The sequence below is a fragment of the Aythya fuligula genome, chromosome 2 (genome assembly GCF_009819795.1).
Source record: "Aythya fuligula isolate bAytFul2 chromosome 2, bAytFul2.pri, whole genome shotgun sequence".
NCBI lineage: Eukaryota > Metazoa > Chordata > Aves > Anseriformes > Anatidae > Aythya > Aythya fuligula.
The window spans coordinates 22244431-22260807 of record NC_045560.1 but is presented as its reverse complement, the minus strand read 5'-3'; the positions used below and the strand labels follow the sequence as shown (position 1 = coordinate 22260807).

Below are 16377 nucleotides of genomic sequence, written 5' to 3'. Positions count from 1 at the left end.
TAAATTACCCAAACTAACTAGAGCAAGTACCCATCAGGAAAATCAAAGCTTCACACTTGTCAGTTCAATAACTTGCCCAGTTAAATATTAGAACAGATTCTCTTAATCGTCTATATACTTTTGAATAGCAATGCTACTGTTGCACAAGTCATTTAGCATCCAGACCACATAGATTAAGGAATCTTTTAAAAAATACTTTGCAGATGACTAAGTTTTTTATTTTTTTAGAAAAACAAATCTCAAAGAGGTAAGATACACTGCTGTCAGATTAGCATTCAGTAATGGTCATGTTAATTGGACCTACGCTGTTCACCCATTTCCAGATGTGACACTAATAGATACATTCTATAGTCCTGCAGAGAACATATCTGCAAGTGTCATGCAAATGATGTTCTTTCTGCTATTACTTTAACTACTATATAGTGCAACAAGGATTTCACTTCAAACCTACGTGTTTCATTTCTGACCATGCCTGTTCATCTTCTTGCATGATGATCACTCTAGAGGAATGAAATTTTTAAAAAGTAAAATAGTTCTGAATGTGAATTTCAGCCCCGTTGGCAATAACAGAGGCTCTTCAGTGAGTTAAGATGCAATAAATTACCCCCCTCCCCCAACTCCCTCTCAAGCTGTGTTCATCTCAAAACCTGGCATTTCTAAATGTAAGGTCCCTTTTCATCATTTTACAGAAGCGGTACACAAGTCACATTAAAACCAAATATATAAAAGAAACAACACATCAGGATTCAAGGAAAAAAATTTATTTTAGGGCTAACAAGTTGATAATAAATAAAGGAATATAATAATGTAGTAACAGATGTTCTCATGCACTTAACACATACAATAACGCTGGCTTACACTGCTGTCTGGACAAATTGAGAAGAGGTATTTGGCAATATAAGTTTGAATAGTTTAGAGATTATAGAACAAGAAATTCTGCTGTGTTTCTTTTTTTACAGTTCTTTTATACAAATTCAAATAAATAGTAATACATCTATTTTTCCTTGGATTGTGTTCACTTTTAACATGCCTGATAACTAAGCCACAGTAATATACAACTGCCAAGAAATAGTATTTATGAGTTATACTTATTAACATTCCCAGAAATGTATCATATTATGTCACATTGTGCAAGCTCCTTAGGTAAGATCGGATTTTAGGAAAAACTGCAGAAGGTTTAAACTCATTTAAACATATCCAGTGCAAAGGCCAGTCTAGTCCACACATTATGGTACTGTAATGTAAGCCAATATAATTTAAATAATAAAACATGCCTATATGATTCAGAAGCTGAATATGTCTTGTGTTTTAAAGATCAGACATCTAATATGCAGATTCTGCAATATCAGACATTTTTCAAATCTTTATGAGATGGCAAAATAATGTTAAGACTTTATAAGTAGTTTTTATTTTCTTTTTTTAAGGGTAACTCACATTAACAGTACTACAGTGGCCAAAAAAAGACAAACTATTATAATAGAAATCAATCTGATTAAAAAATTAAATATTCCAATTAACACTGAAAAAGTGTTCATATTCATTATTTACAATTCATCAATGATACCAGTGTATAACTTCACACAGTCAAAGCATACCACTTTCCGAGCAAATACCAATTCGTCTATCCCCATTCAAGCATCCGATAGTAGCATGTTGTTTACACGTTTCATTCAGTTTAAAGAAGGAGATCGATCTGTGGTCCACAGTAATTCTATATATGGCCATTTGGTTTGCAAGCAGCGCTTTACAGGAGTGTCATCAGTCTGTAGCATTGGTTCTTCAAAGCCCATAACAACTGCTGTGCCTTCTACATACATGACCTGTCAAAACAAATCCAAATATGTCAGCTTATGTTTGTTCAAAACTTTTTTTTTCCTAAAAAAAGAATCAGATCCATGAAGATCTTTTTATTATTTATTTTTATTTTTAAATGAGATGAGGTATGAAATCTCTACTCAAAAAGCACAGCTGAAGAGCTGCAGTCCAGCCAACCTATTCACTATACTGTCTACAGTATGATCGTAAGCACAAAGCAGTTTCTGATTACAAATATATCCTTTTACAAGAAAAATCAATACTTTTGACAAAGCCAGTTTGAAGTACAAGTATTTTGTCTGCCACTACAGAGACAGGGAGTCAATTTTGCAACCTAATTGTTATTAGGACTAGACTTATGTTTCTTATATCTTACCTTTTCATTATAGTTGGATTGTTTCAGTCCGTTGTAATGGTAAACAGTGAATGACTCTGAAACCCTGGAGTCCTGGTAGAAAGAAAATAGTTCATTTAATGTAATATATACACTGTGCCTTAATAGTGTCTTTTCTTTACAACCAGACAGAAGCATTTAAACAGGAATGCTCAAGGAGTCTGCAGGAGTGTGCCATTTCTATTTTTCTTTCTCTTTCAGGTGATATATTGAAGATTTTGTTCACCTTGCTTTCCTCATCACAAATTATTAAAAGATGTCATTAAATTAACAGTTAAACTCCTCTAACACCCCCCAAACATTTTCAAGAGCTGCTCATGATCTCCTGTGTTCATGCAGACACTTTAAATCACACCTTCAGTACTCAGCATGTAGAAACTGTCCTACTCTTTAAAGTTAAGACACGTTAAGTAGTAGCCACAGTTGTGTGTATCTGTAACTGTTTGGATACTACTAAGTTAACTATTTACTAAGGACCAGATCCAGCCTCCAACCCTCCACGTGAAATCCAAAGAGAAATTTCTATTTCACATGCCTGCCTACCTGCAAACTAATTCTGAGGACACCTGTTCAGCTGATGCCTAACAGATGGACTGCAGTTGTCAACCTTTACCACTCCAGGTATTTAAGTCCTTTAGTCCTAAAAGGACTGAAACGTTTTGCATGTAACTGAATTAGGAAATGCAAATTAGGTGTAACATCATCTCTTTCATACCTACTGGACCGGGCTACAAACGAAAGCTTTTCCCATTTTAAAATATACGGCAATAAAGGCTGGAACGAGGACAGATCTGCTCAGGTTACAGCACATTCATCAGCGTACAGAAAGCCCCCATTCGTTTTCCTCCTCCAGAAGGATTCAGAAACTGTGCCGTGCCATGGGTATCATGCAGCTAGGCTAGGCAGTAAAGGGACGCTGGAGAAGAGAACTTACTGAAGTTGCTTCACAGAGACAAATAAAACAAAGCCTAGCTGGGAAGGGAAGAGGGCACGTTCTTTTCCCTGATAAAGGGAGAAGGGATGAAGGAAGAGATGCGCTGGTTCCCAGTTCCTGTCCCACAGATGTTAAGAATTTTGTACAGTAATTGTTTCCCAAATAAAGGGCATATTGGAGAGTTCAAGAACTCCCCTCTCCAAGCGACTACCTAACACCAAAGAGTCATGCTTGCACTCTCAGTCTAAATGATTTTTGAATATTTTTCTACGTCAACAGCTTTGAAAAGGAAAGCTGAGACCCCTTCTTCCTCCTGAGGTGGAGTTTAGTTCTCTCGGAGAGTAAGAATGAGAATCCCTTCTCAGGAAAGGAATTGATCTGATCTCCTGAGCACTGAGTGTTCAAATATTATGTAAAGGGGAGTATCAACAATTCCAACCATCACCGGCATCTGCTATTTTCTCATGGTATTTTAAAACAAGATATTAACATTAACTTCTGAAGAATTTCACTTTAAGAAATAATTCTGAACTAGCATGGGGAAGGGTTCCTGCTATTTAATCCAGAGACATTACAGAGTATGTACTTTGGCTTTCTAAACTCTAAACTAGAGGTGCCACTCTAGATATCTGAGACCGAAAAAATAAGTACTGGAATCTTCCATATTAAATAGGATTAAATTGTATTCATTTTATAAGATATTTCCACTTCTGGAAGAACAAATGATAGTAAGAAGAAACAGCTGGGAAATACATAATGTATATTTAATTCTGTAAATCCCACGAAAATGAGCACTAACTCCTCTTTTTTCTTCTAGACCTGAATCATCTCTTAATGATGCATTCAGTCACTACCATCTTTGGCAGGGCATTCTTCTGAATGACCATCTCGTTTCAGACTGCGGTACTGTTTGGGTGTAATACTCTGTGCAACTCTAACAAAAAGAGTCTTCCTGAAGGTATTTTAAAAATACTAGTTTCATGTTACCTTGGTTGTAAAAATTAAGCCGCAGTTTCAATTATATGTTAAACCACAAAAGCCTCCAAAGGATTACTCCTCTCAGCCCTTCTCTTGCCTCCACCATTGCATCTTTCCATCCCTGGGAAATCCCACTCTCTTCTGCTGTCACAAACGTTTGAGACTGCTCTCGTCTGGACCAGCTGCCTGCTCTGGTTTAACATACATCTGTACAGAGATGTTCCTCGTGGCAGGAGGAAGGCAGCATGACAGCAGGAGAATGTGACCCAGGCCAAAGAGAGAAGCGGAGAGCAGCACTAGGTTAACACGTGCTTCAGAGCAGTGGTGCAATCTTAATGAATCTATGGAAAATTACTTTCGAGCTCTCAATCTGTTTCATTACCCTGGCAGATACCGACTTCTACGCATACTAAACATAAATCTGTAATGACTTCTGCTTATACTGTTTACATGATTAGAGATGCATGGTTTTACATATGTTGCAATCTTTTCCTATTTGTAGCAATTATAGCAGACATTTGTAATATTGATAGAAACAGACTGACATTTCATTCTGAGAAAAAACAAACTCAGATGAACTTCCTTTTCTGGCTAGGGAAGTGGTTCAATTTCATATGCGACATAATTATACATTTCCAGAACATACGTTTTGAAATTGTCACTACAAGGGAGCTTCCTTCCAGTGTAAAGCTGACAAAAATCACAGATACGTTACACAAAATGGAAGTCTACAGTTTGTTATGCAATGCAAGAAGTTATTTACTGGTCATACGTGTCCATACAATACTTATTATTGAAAATACCTTTATGATATTGATCAAAGTGCTTCATGACCCTCAAAGACAAGTTAAAGAGACAGTGCTCTGCAGCAATGAAGCTATATTGATTACCTGCTCAGGGAAGAATTCTTGCAGAAAGGGACCCAGTAAGATGATGCCCAGCCCTTCTGGGTCTAATTTGGTCTTCATGAGGTTTACACTACGACAAAAACATCGGATATAAAAGTATGAGTAAGACGTCTTTACTCCTGCACTACTAAACTACGCTCTGCTACCACAGTACTGGCTGCCAAGGATATCAATACTATTCTATTTTTAATCCTGAGTGACAAAATGCACCAGAATGGCATGCCAGTTGCCAAAACACAGTTATTTTTAAGTAAAAATAATCTCTTATTTTAAATTAAATAAGTGATAATTCTGAAGGACCACCATATTTGGTAAAGTAATTTGAAACCCATATAATCTAAAACTAGGTTTATAGCCCAAAAGGCACTCTGCTGTCTTGTATGCATTCTTCAGCTATACATAAAACAGTCATCTCTCAAACGCAGCTCTGTAACTGCCAAAGAACCTGCTCTGAAACAGAGACCTGAAAAGCCTCCAGGATGTACTAAGCACATTGAAATAAAAGTAAACTTAACATTTCATGTATACATTGTGCCACTGATAACAAAGAAGCCAAAAAAAATTAATGCATTTATTAACAGTACACTGGAATAATCTGAAAGCCTTTCTGCATGAATATGATGTAATTTTGCGTCACTACAAACAAATGTCAATTATACCTTTATGATTCTACTTGAACATCATAGTCTACAGACATCAGATTGTCTAAACATTTATTTATCCTGTCCTTTTGTCTAAATTGCAAGCTGTACCATGCAGGAGAATGTCCTCACTGGAGACTGCCTCGCCCTGTGTACTGTTTCCAACGCTGTTCAGTAGTGGATGCTTACAACAGAGTACAAGAGGGCAAGAATACAGTGATACTCTTAGTTTACCCTCCCTGTTTCCAGCAGTCTGCTGCTTGAAGACATCTTCAGTGAGAGGCTATATCTAAACACACAGATGTATATTCTTTTTCTTTCCATGCATATGCCTGATTGGCTTTGAACCCATATACACTTGATGCATTTAATCAACTCCACTCAAATTAAATATAAGATACTGTAAATAAGCATCCAATGTTTTGCAACTGCTACCTGCTAATCCAGTTTGATGACACCTTGTTCTTGTACAGTGAGTAACAATGAACATAATTCTGTATTGATTTTTATGAAAATCCTGATTTTAGAAACCTCTCACATGCCACTGATTGTCTTTCGTTACTCATCTTGAGATTCCGAAAAGCTTAAAGCATTAGATAAGATGATCACAACCAAACTTTTTAGTTCTCAAACTAAAAAGTGCAAATACCACTCTTGGAAGCAATGCCTTTAATTTTACTTTAACAACAAAAACAGAACAGAAAGGTCTGTACGTAATTTGAAATGTGTTATTTATACCTTTGTTCCACATTAAATGGACAGGGCAACTAGAAACAAAATAGAATAGGTCCTCAAGACAGTAACGTTAGACAAAATTTGTATTTAAGAAGAGATATTTCAAGACAAAATATTCCATGGTTTGATCTCCAGTGAGGTCTTTCCCATATAGCAGGCTGTCTGACTGTCATCCTACATCAGTTTATGTTTAATGTGCTAAGCACAATAACATAGGCCAGGGTTATGCCACAGATGCCCTGAAGGCCAAACAGCCGAATGAAAAAACTCCTCGATGCAGAAAGGGTATTTCTGCAGACTTATTGATGCAACAGAACAAAAGGCCAAAACAAAGTTTCTCAGACCTTTTAAATTAAGCCTTTTTTTCCCTTAAAAAAAAAAACACAAACAAACAAACAAAACTTTTGCAAATTTCACCATTTACTAACATGACACAAATATTAGTATCTTTGTCTTGTCTTTCCCGGGTGTCTCTTGATTCCAATTTTCACCCTTCCTCCCCAGCTCAGTAAACTTCGCTATAGCTTGTAACATTTGGAAGACAGAAAATGACATCAATACATTTCATGTCTGTGGTAAGTACACTTGCAGCCTCAACAGCCATTGTACAGGAATGACTGATTTAGACTGCAGTAGGCTAGAACATGCTCATGAAAGAGCAGAACCATCTTTGAAGATGTTAAAAAAAAATCAAGCACATAGCTCTCCTTTCTTGGTTAAACATTTAGTGTTAAGACATAATTAGAAGGTAAGCTTTGACACTGAAGATTATCTGCTGTCACTGAATATTAGTCCCATCAGTCCATATAACATCTAAAGTAAGTAAGTGAAACCTTTTTCACTTAGTAGTTTTGACTCTAATCCTAGAAATGTGTCATTTCTGGAAATAAATATCAGTTATAAACAGAAGGCACCACATGCTGCTGGAACAAAAATGCAGGTGAAGCAGTTTCAGCTTTAAACTCTGTATATAAATCAATGTTAAACTGCCTACATGTACCTTAGTGATTTATCTTTTTAGTCAGTTTCACCCTAGTCAACATATAGGAATATATTCACAATGACCATCTCCTCAACACATAGTACTGACGGTAGTGTGTTTTTTTTGGCTTCTAGTTATCACTATCAAAGCTAGAGAGATTTTAATTCTAATTCATCCCCCCTTCCAATTCACTGAAAGCTAACTTAGGCACTTCAAAATAACATCCTGTGCTCAGAGTACAGGCTAGAAAAAAAAATCCAGAAAAAAGCAGTAATTAATATGTGGCTAACTGATACTTCTGTATTCTGAAATTTCATTATACTTACTATTCAGGATCTGAAACAAGGTCCAGAGCCTTCATTACATCTTCTAGGAGAGTGTCAGGTATAAAGCCATTATCTAAAGCAGTAACAAAGCTCATTAGGAAAAGAAACAAAATGCTTTCCAGGAACACAGAATTTACTCAAAAATACAAATATTGCACATCTTTATCTCTAAAACTTAAAAACACATGGTGGGGTTCTAGAAGGCACAGTTTTCAAGCACTTCTCTATCACTTTAAAAGAATGCAATACAAAAACTGTAGGTTTATCATTTATGTGCTTAACAACTTAATACTTGCTAACAATTCAATCTCTATAGTAATCTCCACTTGATACATAGGGTAATAACTGTTATTTTTTTTTCGGTTTTGAACAGTTAAAATAATGACTGAATGTTACACAATTTGTTTTCCAAAACCTAAGAAAGTTTTCAGTTTCTGCCATATACGTTTAAAAACAATTTCATGACGAATGCAATCATAACAAATATTTTATGAAAGATTAATATAAGAGAAATCAAATTATATGTAAGCCTTCTGTTAATTAGAAACATGAGGTTAATTAGAAAATTATGAGGTTAAAAAGCATATGCTCTAAGAACTCTAACTCCTGTTACACTATGTTGTACTCAATTCCCTTTGCTACAAAAAGTTTTCAAAAATTTGTTTCACTTATAGATTGAATGCTGTATTAAAAATTTCTTAAGTACTAAGTACTTAATTTGTCTATTAATCAGTCTGGGAATAAACAGTGTATTACCCTGACATAGAAAGCGCAATGGATTTGAAAGTGCAGTATTTAGAACAAATTTTATAAAATAATAATCCTGTTTATTTTTAAGAGATACTCCACAGAATGCAGCATTCATTACTCCTTGAAATATGTCTCTACCGAATGAATGCACTTCAATCCAAAAATCACACTTCAGCAAGACATACAGCCCTTACCCTCAGGGTCATATGTTTGGAAGACCCTCCTAGCTTGTTCTGAAGGCGCTTCAGGAGCAACAAGGGCCATATCCTTTGGAGAAAAAAAAAAAAAAAAGAAAGAAAGAAAACTTTCAGGATATTCTTAATTCAGATACAGATTACTAAGGAAAAATTTACCTATACTACACAGCTTTGGACCTTAAATGAATGCAAATTAAATACAAGAGAAGAATAACTGTAAGTACTTTGAAAACAGTGACTTAAAGCTATCAAGAACTATGTTGCAGACTATTAAACTTCCAGACAAAGCTTACGTAATTTTTAATGCAGATGTCATGGCACAGAAAAACTACTTGGAGTCTGTGCATTATATAGAGATTTAAATTTATAGTATTATTCTTCATATCCGAAAACACAAACAAGTAGCAGAGGAGTTTAGTGAGTGTACTATGCATGCATGCATTACAAACAGATAAGAATTATTTAGATAGAAAGCTGCAAGACAATGTTTTGAAGTCTATTTCACAGGCTGCCAGAACACAAACTTGTTAGTTGCATGAAAAAAATATGGTTCCAATAGTAGCTGTTGTAATGCTTTTATTTATGGGCTTTTCATCTCAAACACAGTTTTGTTTTCCAAAACTCATATACAGGAGACATTTTCTCTACTATTGTAAAACGGCAAAAAGCATATTCCTCTGGTTTTGTGCCAAAAACATTATGAAAAAAAGTAAAACTGGTAAGCTATTCATGAGAAACAAAAGGCGATAAAAAGGGTAAGAAATGCACCGTACTCAGCACACCCTTTAGCTTAAAAAGGTACCAAAACCTGAGATTAAAATGGAACATAAAACACCAAATAACTGCTCACTAGGAGTACTTGAAGCCCTCATCTCCTCTTAAAAGTTACAACCATGTATGTTATTTTTCACACAGAAAGGGAAATGAAAAACTAAAACTTACAAAGGAAACACTGCATTTGACTATGCCCCCCTATAGTTTTGCTTTCTGTCAAAGTAGAAATGTAATGGTACCTGCTCTGCTATGGACAGGAAAACAAACAAAAAGTTGGCTTTCCTCTAAACAACAGTAAACATCAAAAATGTTTCTTCATATTGTATGAAGTAATTTTTATTTTTTACAAATCAGTGTTTTAAAAAGCATACAACCTTTTAAATTCCAGTTTCAGCTCAACTTCACTTTCTGCAGATGACATTTTTTTAGAAGAGAAAATCACCATATCCACTCATTATACCTCTATGTGCAACAGTTAATCAGAGAAATGTAGAATTCAAAAATGCACAGGGGCTTACTGCTCTTTGAACAGATTAAGAAAACCACTTCAGGGAAAGAACAGAGGCAAACCATAGATTTTATGAGAACTCCACTCTTATCCATTTTCTCTTAATAGCTGACTCCAAATCAGCCAAGAACTTAAAGTATACACCTAACAGTATCCAGCATGCGCTTAGAAAACTTCCCTGAGTGAAAGCCAGCTGCCTAGAACACACAAAAAGGGGTAACATGCGACACATTTAAAAATATCAAGCAAGTTTTATTTTGCAGACATGAGAGATGCAGCTCTTACTGGCATCAGGTGCATACAATCATGGGTTAGAGTTCCCCTAATTTCTGCACATGGGACAGCCAATATTTGGTCTTAAGAAGGATTGTATTTAGAAGTTAGGAGGAAGTATCTGAGCTGCCAGCCCATCACTACTAGAACACCAGCCCATTATACTTTCTCTCCTAAGGGCTGCTCTACTGCTGCATGACACCATGCAAAAATCTACCTTACGGAGCAGTGTGGTGCCTCTATGGAAGGATCAGGGTTCAATCTGCTGTGATCTATTTAGATCTATCCATATTGCAACTTAAGTGGTAATAAAGTTTGGGCCAAACGCCAGCCCTAGATGCACACTGTGCAGAAGCAAAGCCAGCTGCTTGTGTCCACCCCTCTCTGAAAAGCAGCATCCCAGTGTGCAACTTCAGCACGGGCTCCACAGCTAGAGAAAGCTTTCCGCACATCTGTTGGACACTTGATTGCATGCAGCAGGATTTAAAGGATCAATGCAGTGGGAATTTTCCCCTCAAAGAAAGCTCTGAAACATTCTAAGTCCCTAATGCACATTAATCCAATGAATCACGTCTGCTGGAAGCCTCCTAGTTCTTAAGACGTGAAAAGCCCTTACCAGGACCAAGCCAATTCCTGGCCCTCTTGCAGCACAAGTACCACATCTCACTGTGACTGGACTTCTGAACCCATCTTCATTTATACCAGAAGTAGGTTGGCCTGCAGAGAAACTAGGACTGTACATCTCCCTGAGCTATACGCAACTTCTCCATCACCTTCTGAGTACTCCATCTCCATCATCCATCTCCAAGGCAGAAAGCCTACAGAAGACACTAGTTCAGAAGAAGTCCCTTCATGCTTTTAGTCTCTCCTGGTGAGAGCAACTTCTACAGTACTTGCTTAACGGACTGGAAAAATAAAAGCTAAATTGTTATATTGATCCAGTAGCATCAAAATGAAATTTTAAGGGTCTAAACACGACTGATTTGGAACAAAAACAGCAATGCAAAATATTAGTGATTGTGTGAATGAATGACAACTACAGCACTTACAGAAAATCAATACTTTAACAGTGTATCTTCATAGTTGCCTATGTTTAAACTTTTTTTTAAGCAGGTAAGAGACTTAGGAAGCAAAAAGATTAGAAAAAAATCTTATGTTTGTAAAACCCTACAAAAGATTAAAATTTATTCTTTAAAAAAGGAAAAAGTAAATAAAATATATCCATAGGGAGTGTGGAACCCCAAACTGTTCTAACCTCTGAGACTTTAAAAATTTTTTTTAATTGTTTTTATTAAAAAAAATAATAAACAATTAAAATTTTAAGATTTTATCCATGTATATACAAATCTAATGCATCCTTTAACTTAGAAAATACATGTATATCCACTATCCATGGTCCATACGTTTTTATCTAGCCAACGCCCCTCTCGCTCCCCCCAAAACAAACCCGTACCTCCCTCGAGCAGCAAAATTGAAAACGTGACAAACACTTAATGAAAACATATTTCAGCTGCCCAAGCTGATACTCCATCAGCTGTGCCAAAACACGCCCCCAGCCTTACGAATTGTATTTTGATGTATCCCATGCATTAGAAGTTCCATATAAGGGAATTCCATCAACAGTTAATTATAATAATTATTTGCAATATTAAGTACAACATGTCCCAAAAATCACATTTGCTTGTTGGCTCCTATGATTCACAAACAAGGCATGTTATATTACTTTGAAAAGTTGTTCTCATCAGCGGTACCAGTTATTTTAAGATCCCGTGTTTACCCTCAGAGGCAAAAAATACTCTTCTTAAGTTTTAATGAAAACATTCCAGAAGTTTTCATTTTACAAATCAAAACCAGAGCATAATGAATAAGCCACACTGACATCCTGGCTATGAATTTTTACAAAGACCCCTTGCTGAAAGACCTGCTGCCCCTGAAAATGAAATGTTTGCATATGGCCCACTTCACAGTTCCACACATGCCACAGTTGAGTGATACATGGAAGAATTACATACTATAGCACTAATTCTTTTCTTGAAAAATTGCTTGAAAACAATACAGAAATGCTCGTAATTTATTAACTATTTAATCAGATCTGCAAGAACCAGGATTATTTTGTATCTTGTATTTTGGAATCTTGTATTACAGACAAAACAGTGTCTTTTTCAATGCTGTAATCATTGGCTTTCAAGACAGCAACTTTTCCAAAATAGTTTCCTAAGAAAACAAGGCTGATGGGATCTGAAAACAATTCCCGTATCTCTGGTTGACTTCTGGATGCATTGCTCAACTTCAATTTTATTTGACAGAAGGGCTGGAGTCTCAAGACTGGTTGTTGAAACTGGAGGCCAGGCAGCGAGGAATTGCACAAGTTTGTGCTCCCAGCAGGACAGAAGGCAGACACTGCTGTTAATGACTGCGTTTGGCAGAAGGTGGACAACTGCCAACTACTGCAGGCACAAGCTCAGACTTCTGACTTGTGAATCCACGCCTGGCTCTCCTCACATGCACTCGTGCAGGAGATTAAGTGGTGGGTTACCATAACGTGTCTGGGTGCATGGAGACATAGAAAGAGAGGTGCAAGAGAGAGAAGGAAAGGGAAAGAAGAAAAAAAACATTTAAGAAATGGTCTAGGAGACACACCTGCTGAAAGATGGGCTTTGTCTGGTTTGCTCTTCCACAGCGTGCCTAGGCTTGGAAGCCCATTCACCCTCTAGCAAAATCTGACAAAACGTTCATTGCATACTACTTTCTTTCCATCAAAGATAAAATGAAATGCATTTTCCAGAAAGTTAGGCCATGGTATCTTGGGAGTTCTTTTGGACAACAAATTGTCTATCAGTCAGCAGCACATCCTTGCGTCAATGACGGCTGCATTAGCAGGAAGGTTGTAAGTCGCTGGAGGAAAGTGATTCTTCCTCGATACCTCTGATATTTCACCTGAGATATAAGGGACAGGGTTGGGTTCCTGACCACACGATGTTGACATACTGGAGCTGTCCAAGGAAGGGCAACCAAAACTACTGGCGCAGGTAAAGAATGTAATATAGGAGAAGGGGCTGAGGGAACTGGATTTCTCAAGCCTTAGAAAAGGTTAGCAATAATCATTGCTATCTTCAATTACCTACTAGGACAATAGGGAAGACAGGGCCAGACTTCGCTGTGATGCATAGAGAGGGCAAGAGCCAATGGGTACAAGTCACAACACAGGAGATTTAGATTAGATATTATAATTCAGATTTTTTTTTCCTCATGATGAAGGAAGCTGAACATTGGAACAGGCTGCCCAGGAAGGCCGTAGAGATATTCAAAACACAACTGGGCAAGGCCCTGAGCAACCTGCTCTGGGCAAGACCTGCTCTGAGCAGGGAGCTTGCTTAATCCTAAAATGTCTAGGTCTTTCCAATCCAGTTTATAATTCTAACAAGTTCCAGATTTACTGTTCTCATCTTACAATTTCAGCTGGTCTTAATGAGACACTGAACATGTACTTAGAGATGTGTAACAATCTTATTGTATTGTATAAATTACCTTTTCAGAGCGGTCACTGTTCCCTCTTAATTTTAATCCAATGGCTTCAAGTTGAAGGTTTCCATAACTGATTCAAATATAAAAATACAATTCCCTGACAAATGACAACTGTTATTTGAACTTAGGTACTAAGCTTGAAAGTTCTTATCCAAAGACAGCTATCCACATGCCAGTGTTGCGAAAACAGAGTGTGAATGCATCTGGTAGTTTAATTGCTGGTTTTGGTCCACATGCAATGGTTGGGACTCCAAACTGAGATCCCAATAACAAAACTATCCCAACCACATCAAAAAACACTAGGGTCCTGTCCTGTTTTTATTCTGGGTAGGACTCCAGAGACAAGTTAAACTGGATAAAATCCAATATCTGTCTGTTCAACCCAGCATGCCCTTGGAAACACAAAAAAGTAGTAGATTTTAACAGTATGGGAAGCAGAAAGAAAGTCAGACCTATTCTAATACTGTGAGACTATAAAGACACCTGATGCATGGTATAGAGGAAGAATCTCACTCAATCTCACTGTGGAGATGGTTCAGAAAGAAATCTGATTTTAATTGTCTTTAAACTTCTCTCAGATTATCTTTTGAAAAAGAAAAGAAATTTCATGTGATCCTACTAATGTACTCTGTATTACCATTTGGATGCATAGGTCTTTCACAGATGACCAGAATACATTTCAAATGAGGCAGTGCTCCAAAGTAAGAATGAGAAGCTTCTTCAGTTCCTCAACATGTTCAACAACTTCCCAAGAAGGCTACAAGTGAACTGCTGCCACATTAAAAAAAAAAGGGAGGGTAGGAGGTGGAAAGGGGGCAGGAAATTCATGTTCCTTGTTTTGAAGCATGTATTGTAAGAGATTACTATAAAACAATGAAGATTGGTTATGTAGTGTTCACTTTTATTTATTTCAATTGCCAACTTTTTTCACTATCACAGAACAAAGTCTTTGTTTTGAGAGCAAAAGTGTGTTACTGGAATTACAGAACAGGAATGGATAAGTTTTAGTTTCCTGGAATTCTTATTTACTTACTAAATTAAATATTACCCCCACCTTCCCAAGTTTAATCAAAAAGGGCAGCTTTTCCATACTTTTTGTTATTTAACAGTATCATATTCTGTCCTCAACAACATCAAAAATTAATCTTTATTCCTAAGAGGAACTAAAGTGGAAGTGGTCAAGTTTCATGGTTGACAACATGCAAAAACTTCACAACAAAGTTTACTCAAAATGAATTGTAGTTTTTATTATCATGCTAGCTGTCAACTTTTTAAAAAAACTATATGAAATAGTATTTCTGTATATAGTATCATTTCAGGCTGTAGACATGAAGCACTTGTAATACAACCCCTGGTGAGCATTAATATACTAACTCCATGTGAAAATTGCACTAAGTAGGTGGGAAGTGAAGAGGTATGACAGGACCATGTAATGGCACAGTTCAAAGATACATGTATACCTCAGAAATTCAGTTCTTCCTAAATACTTGGAAGTACTGAGAGCCTCACTTCATGTTAGAAACCTGTTTCAGGTGTTCAGTTCACCATTTAAACTATGTAATTCAAGCTTGGGAAGATGAAAATGCCCTGCTTTGCTTCAACCCAGAACCATGAAATGTTTTTGAAAGTGGGTGAGATTGTGACATTGCATTATTTTGTAACTCAAGTATGACAAGAATTTTTCTAAAGGACGATTATTAACTTGGCAAATTATTGCAAGTAAGATCTTATGGCTTTACATGTGAACAGTATGAGCTTTAGAAGTACTTAAGGAAACCGTGTATTAAGAATGTCAAGTGACCACTGGTATTTTGTGCTGCTAAGCAGTATTTTAGGGAATCTCCATGTACACATACAGAAAATGCAGGGACTGTTATTTCTTCACTGTTATTTTCTTTTTAAAAACAGTATTGCCTTTTATGTTCATATTGCAATTTGGCGTTTCAGGTAGCTAAATCTGTAATAGCAGAGTACAACAATTACCTCACACGAAAGGCAGTATGTTTACTTCTTTAATACAAAACTTGTGTTATTTTCCTCCTTAAAGCTGTGTTACACAATAAAGCCCATTTCATTTAACACCAATTACATCAGTTTTCTTAATTATGCATAGGAAATTACAGAACTTTATTTCTGAATACACCCATACTGTCTCAATATTCCTGTAGCAAAGTATCTTTAACTTATTTCATGTCAGACTGGCACCTTTGGCACCTCTCTATAACATAAAACTGCTCTTTTCAGAAAGTCTATATAAATATACACAGACATACGAAGATTCCCTGAACTATGAAGCAGTAGACCCAAATGGGTATAATTCAAACTCAAATGAGGAAATATCAATGTTTCATACCCTTCTCATGTAAAACAAATCAACAATGGGGGAAAAAAAGCATTTAAAAACTGAAAGGAGGTTATTTTAAAATTTAGAAACAAACATGTTACTCAGTTATAAAAATACGACTTCTGATGCTATGATGCTACATATGGGAGAAATAAAGATAGAAAATTAAAGTAGTATGTTAAATAACTGCTTCAACTCAGCTAGAAAAAGTTAAAAGCTTCTTCCACCATAACTGGTTTGCCCCACATCTTTCTTCATATTTTTTCCTTCCTTCCTTCCTCATTTAGGCTTTT

The 16377-nt window shown here is 36.4% G+C and overlaps 1 protein-coding gene across 1 annotated transcript in view; it reads right to left on the bottom strand.

Annotated features, from left to right (window-relative positions):
• Window positions 1-751: 751 nt before the first annotated feature.
• MINDY3 (MINDY lysine 48 deubiquitinase 3) overlaps window positions 752-16377 on the bottom strand; it is a 50607-nt gene continuing 34981 nt past the window's right edge. Inside the window, exons 11-15 of the mRNA XM_032181349.1 lie at window positions 8658-8730; window positions 7714-7786; window positions 5012-5099; window positions 2192-2263; window positions 752-1820 (exon numbers count right to left, since the gene is read on the bottom strand). Coding sequence (XP_032037240.1) covers window positions 1671-1820; window positions 2192-2263; window positions 5012-5099; window positions 7714-7786; window positions 8658-8730 — 456 coding nt within the window. The 3' untranslated portion in view covers window positions 752-1670. The remainder of the gene's footprint in view (window positions 1821-2191; window positions 2264-5011; window positions 5100-7713; window positions 7787-8657; window positions 8731-16377) is intronic.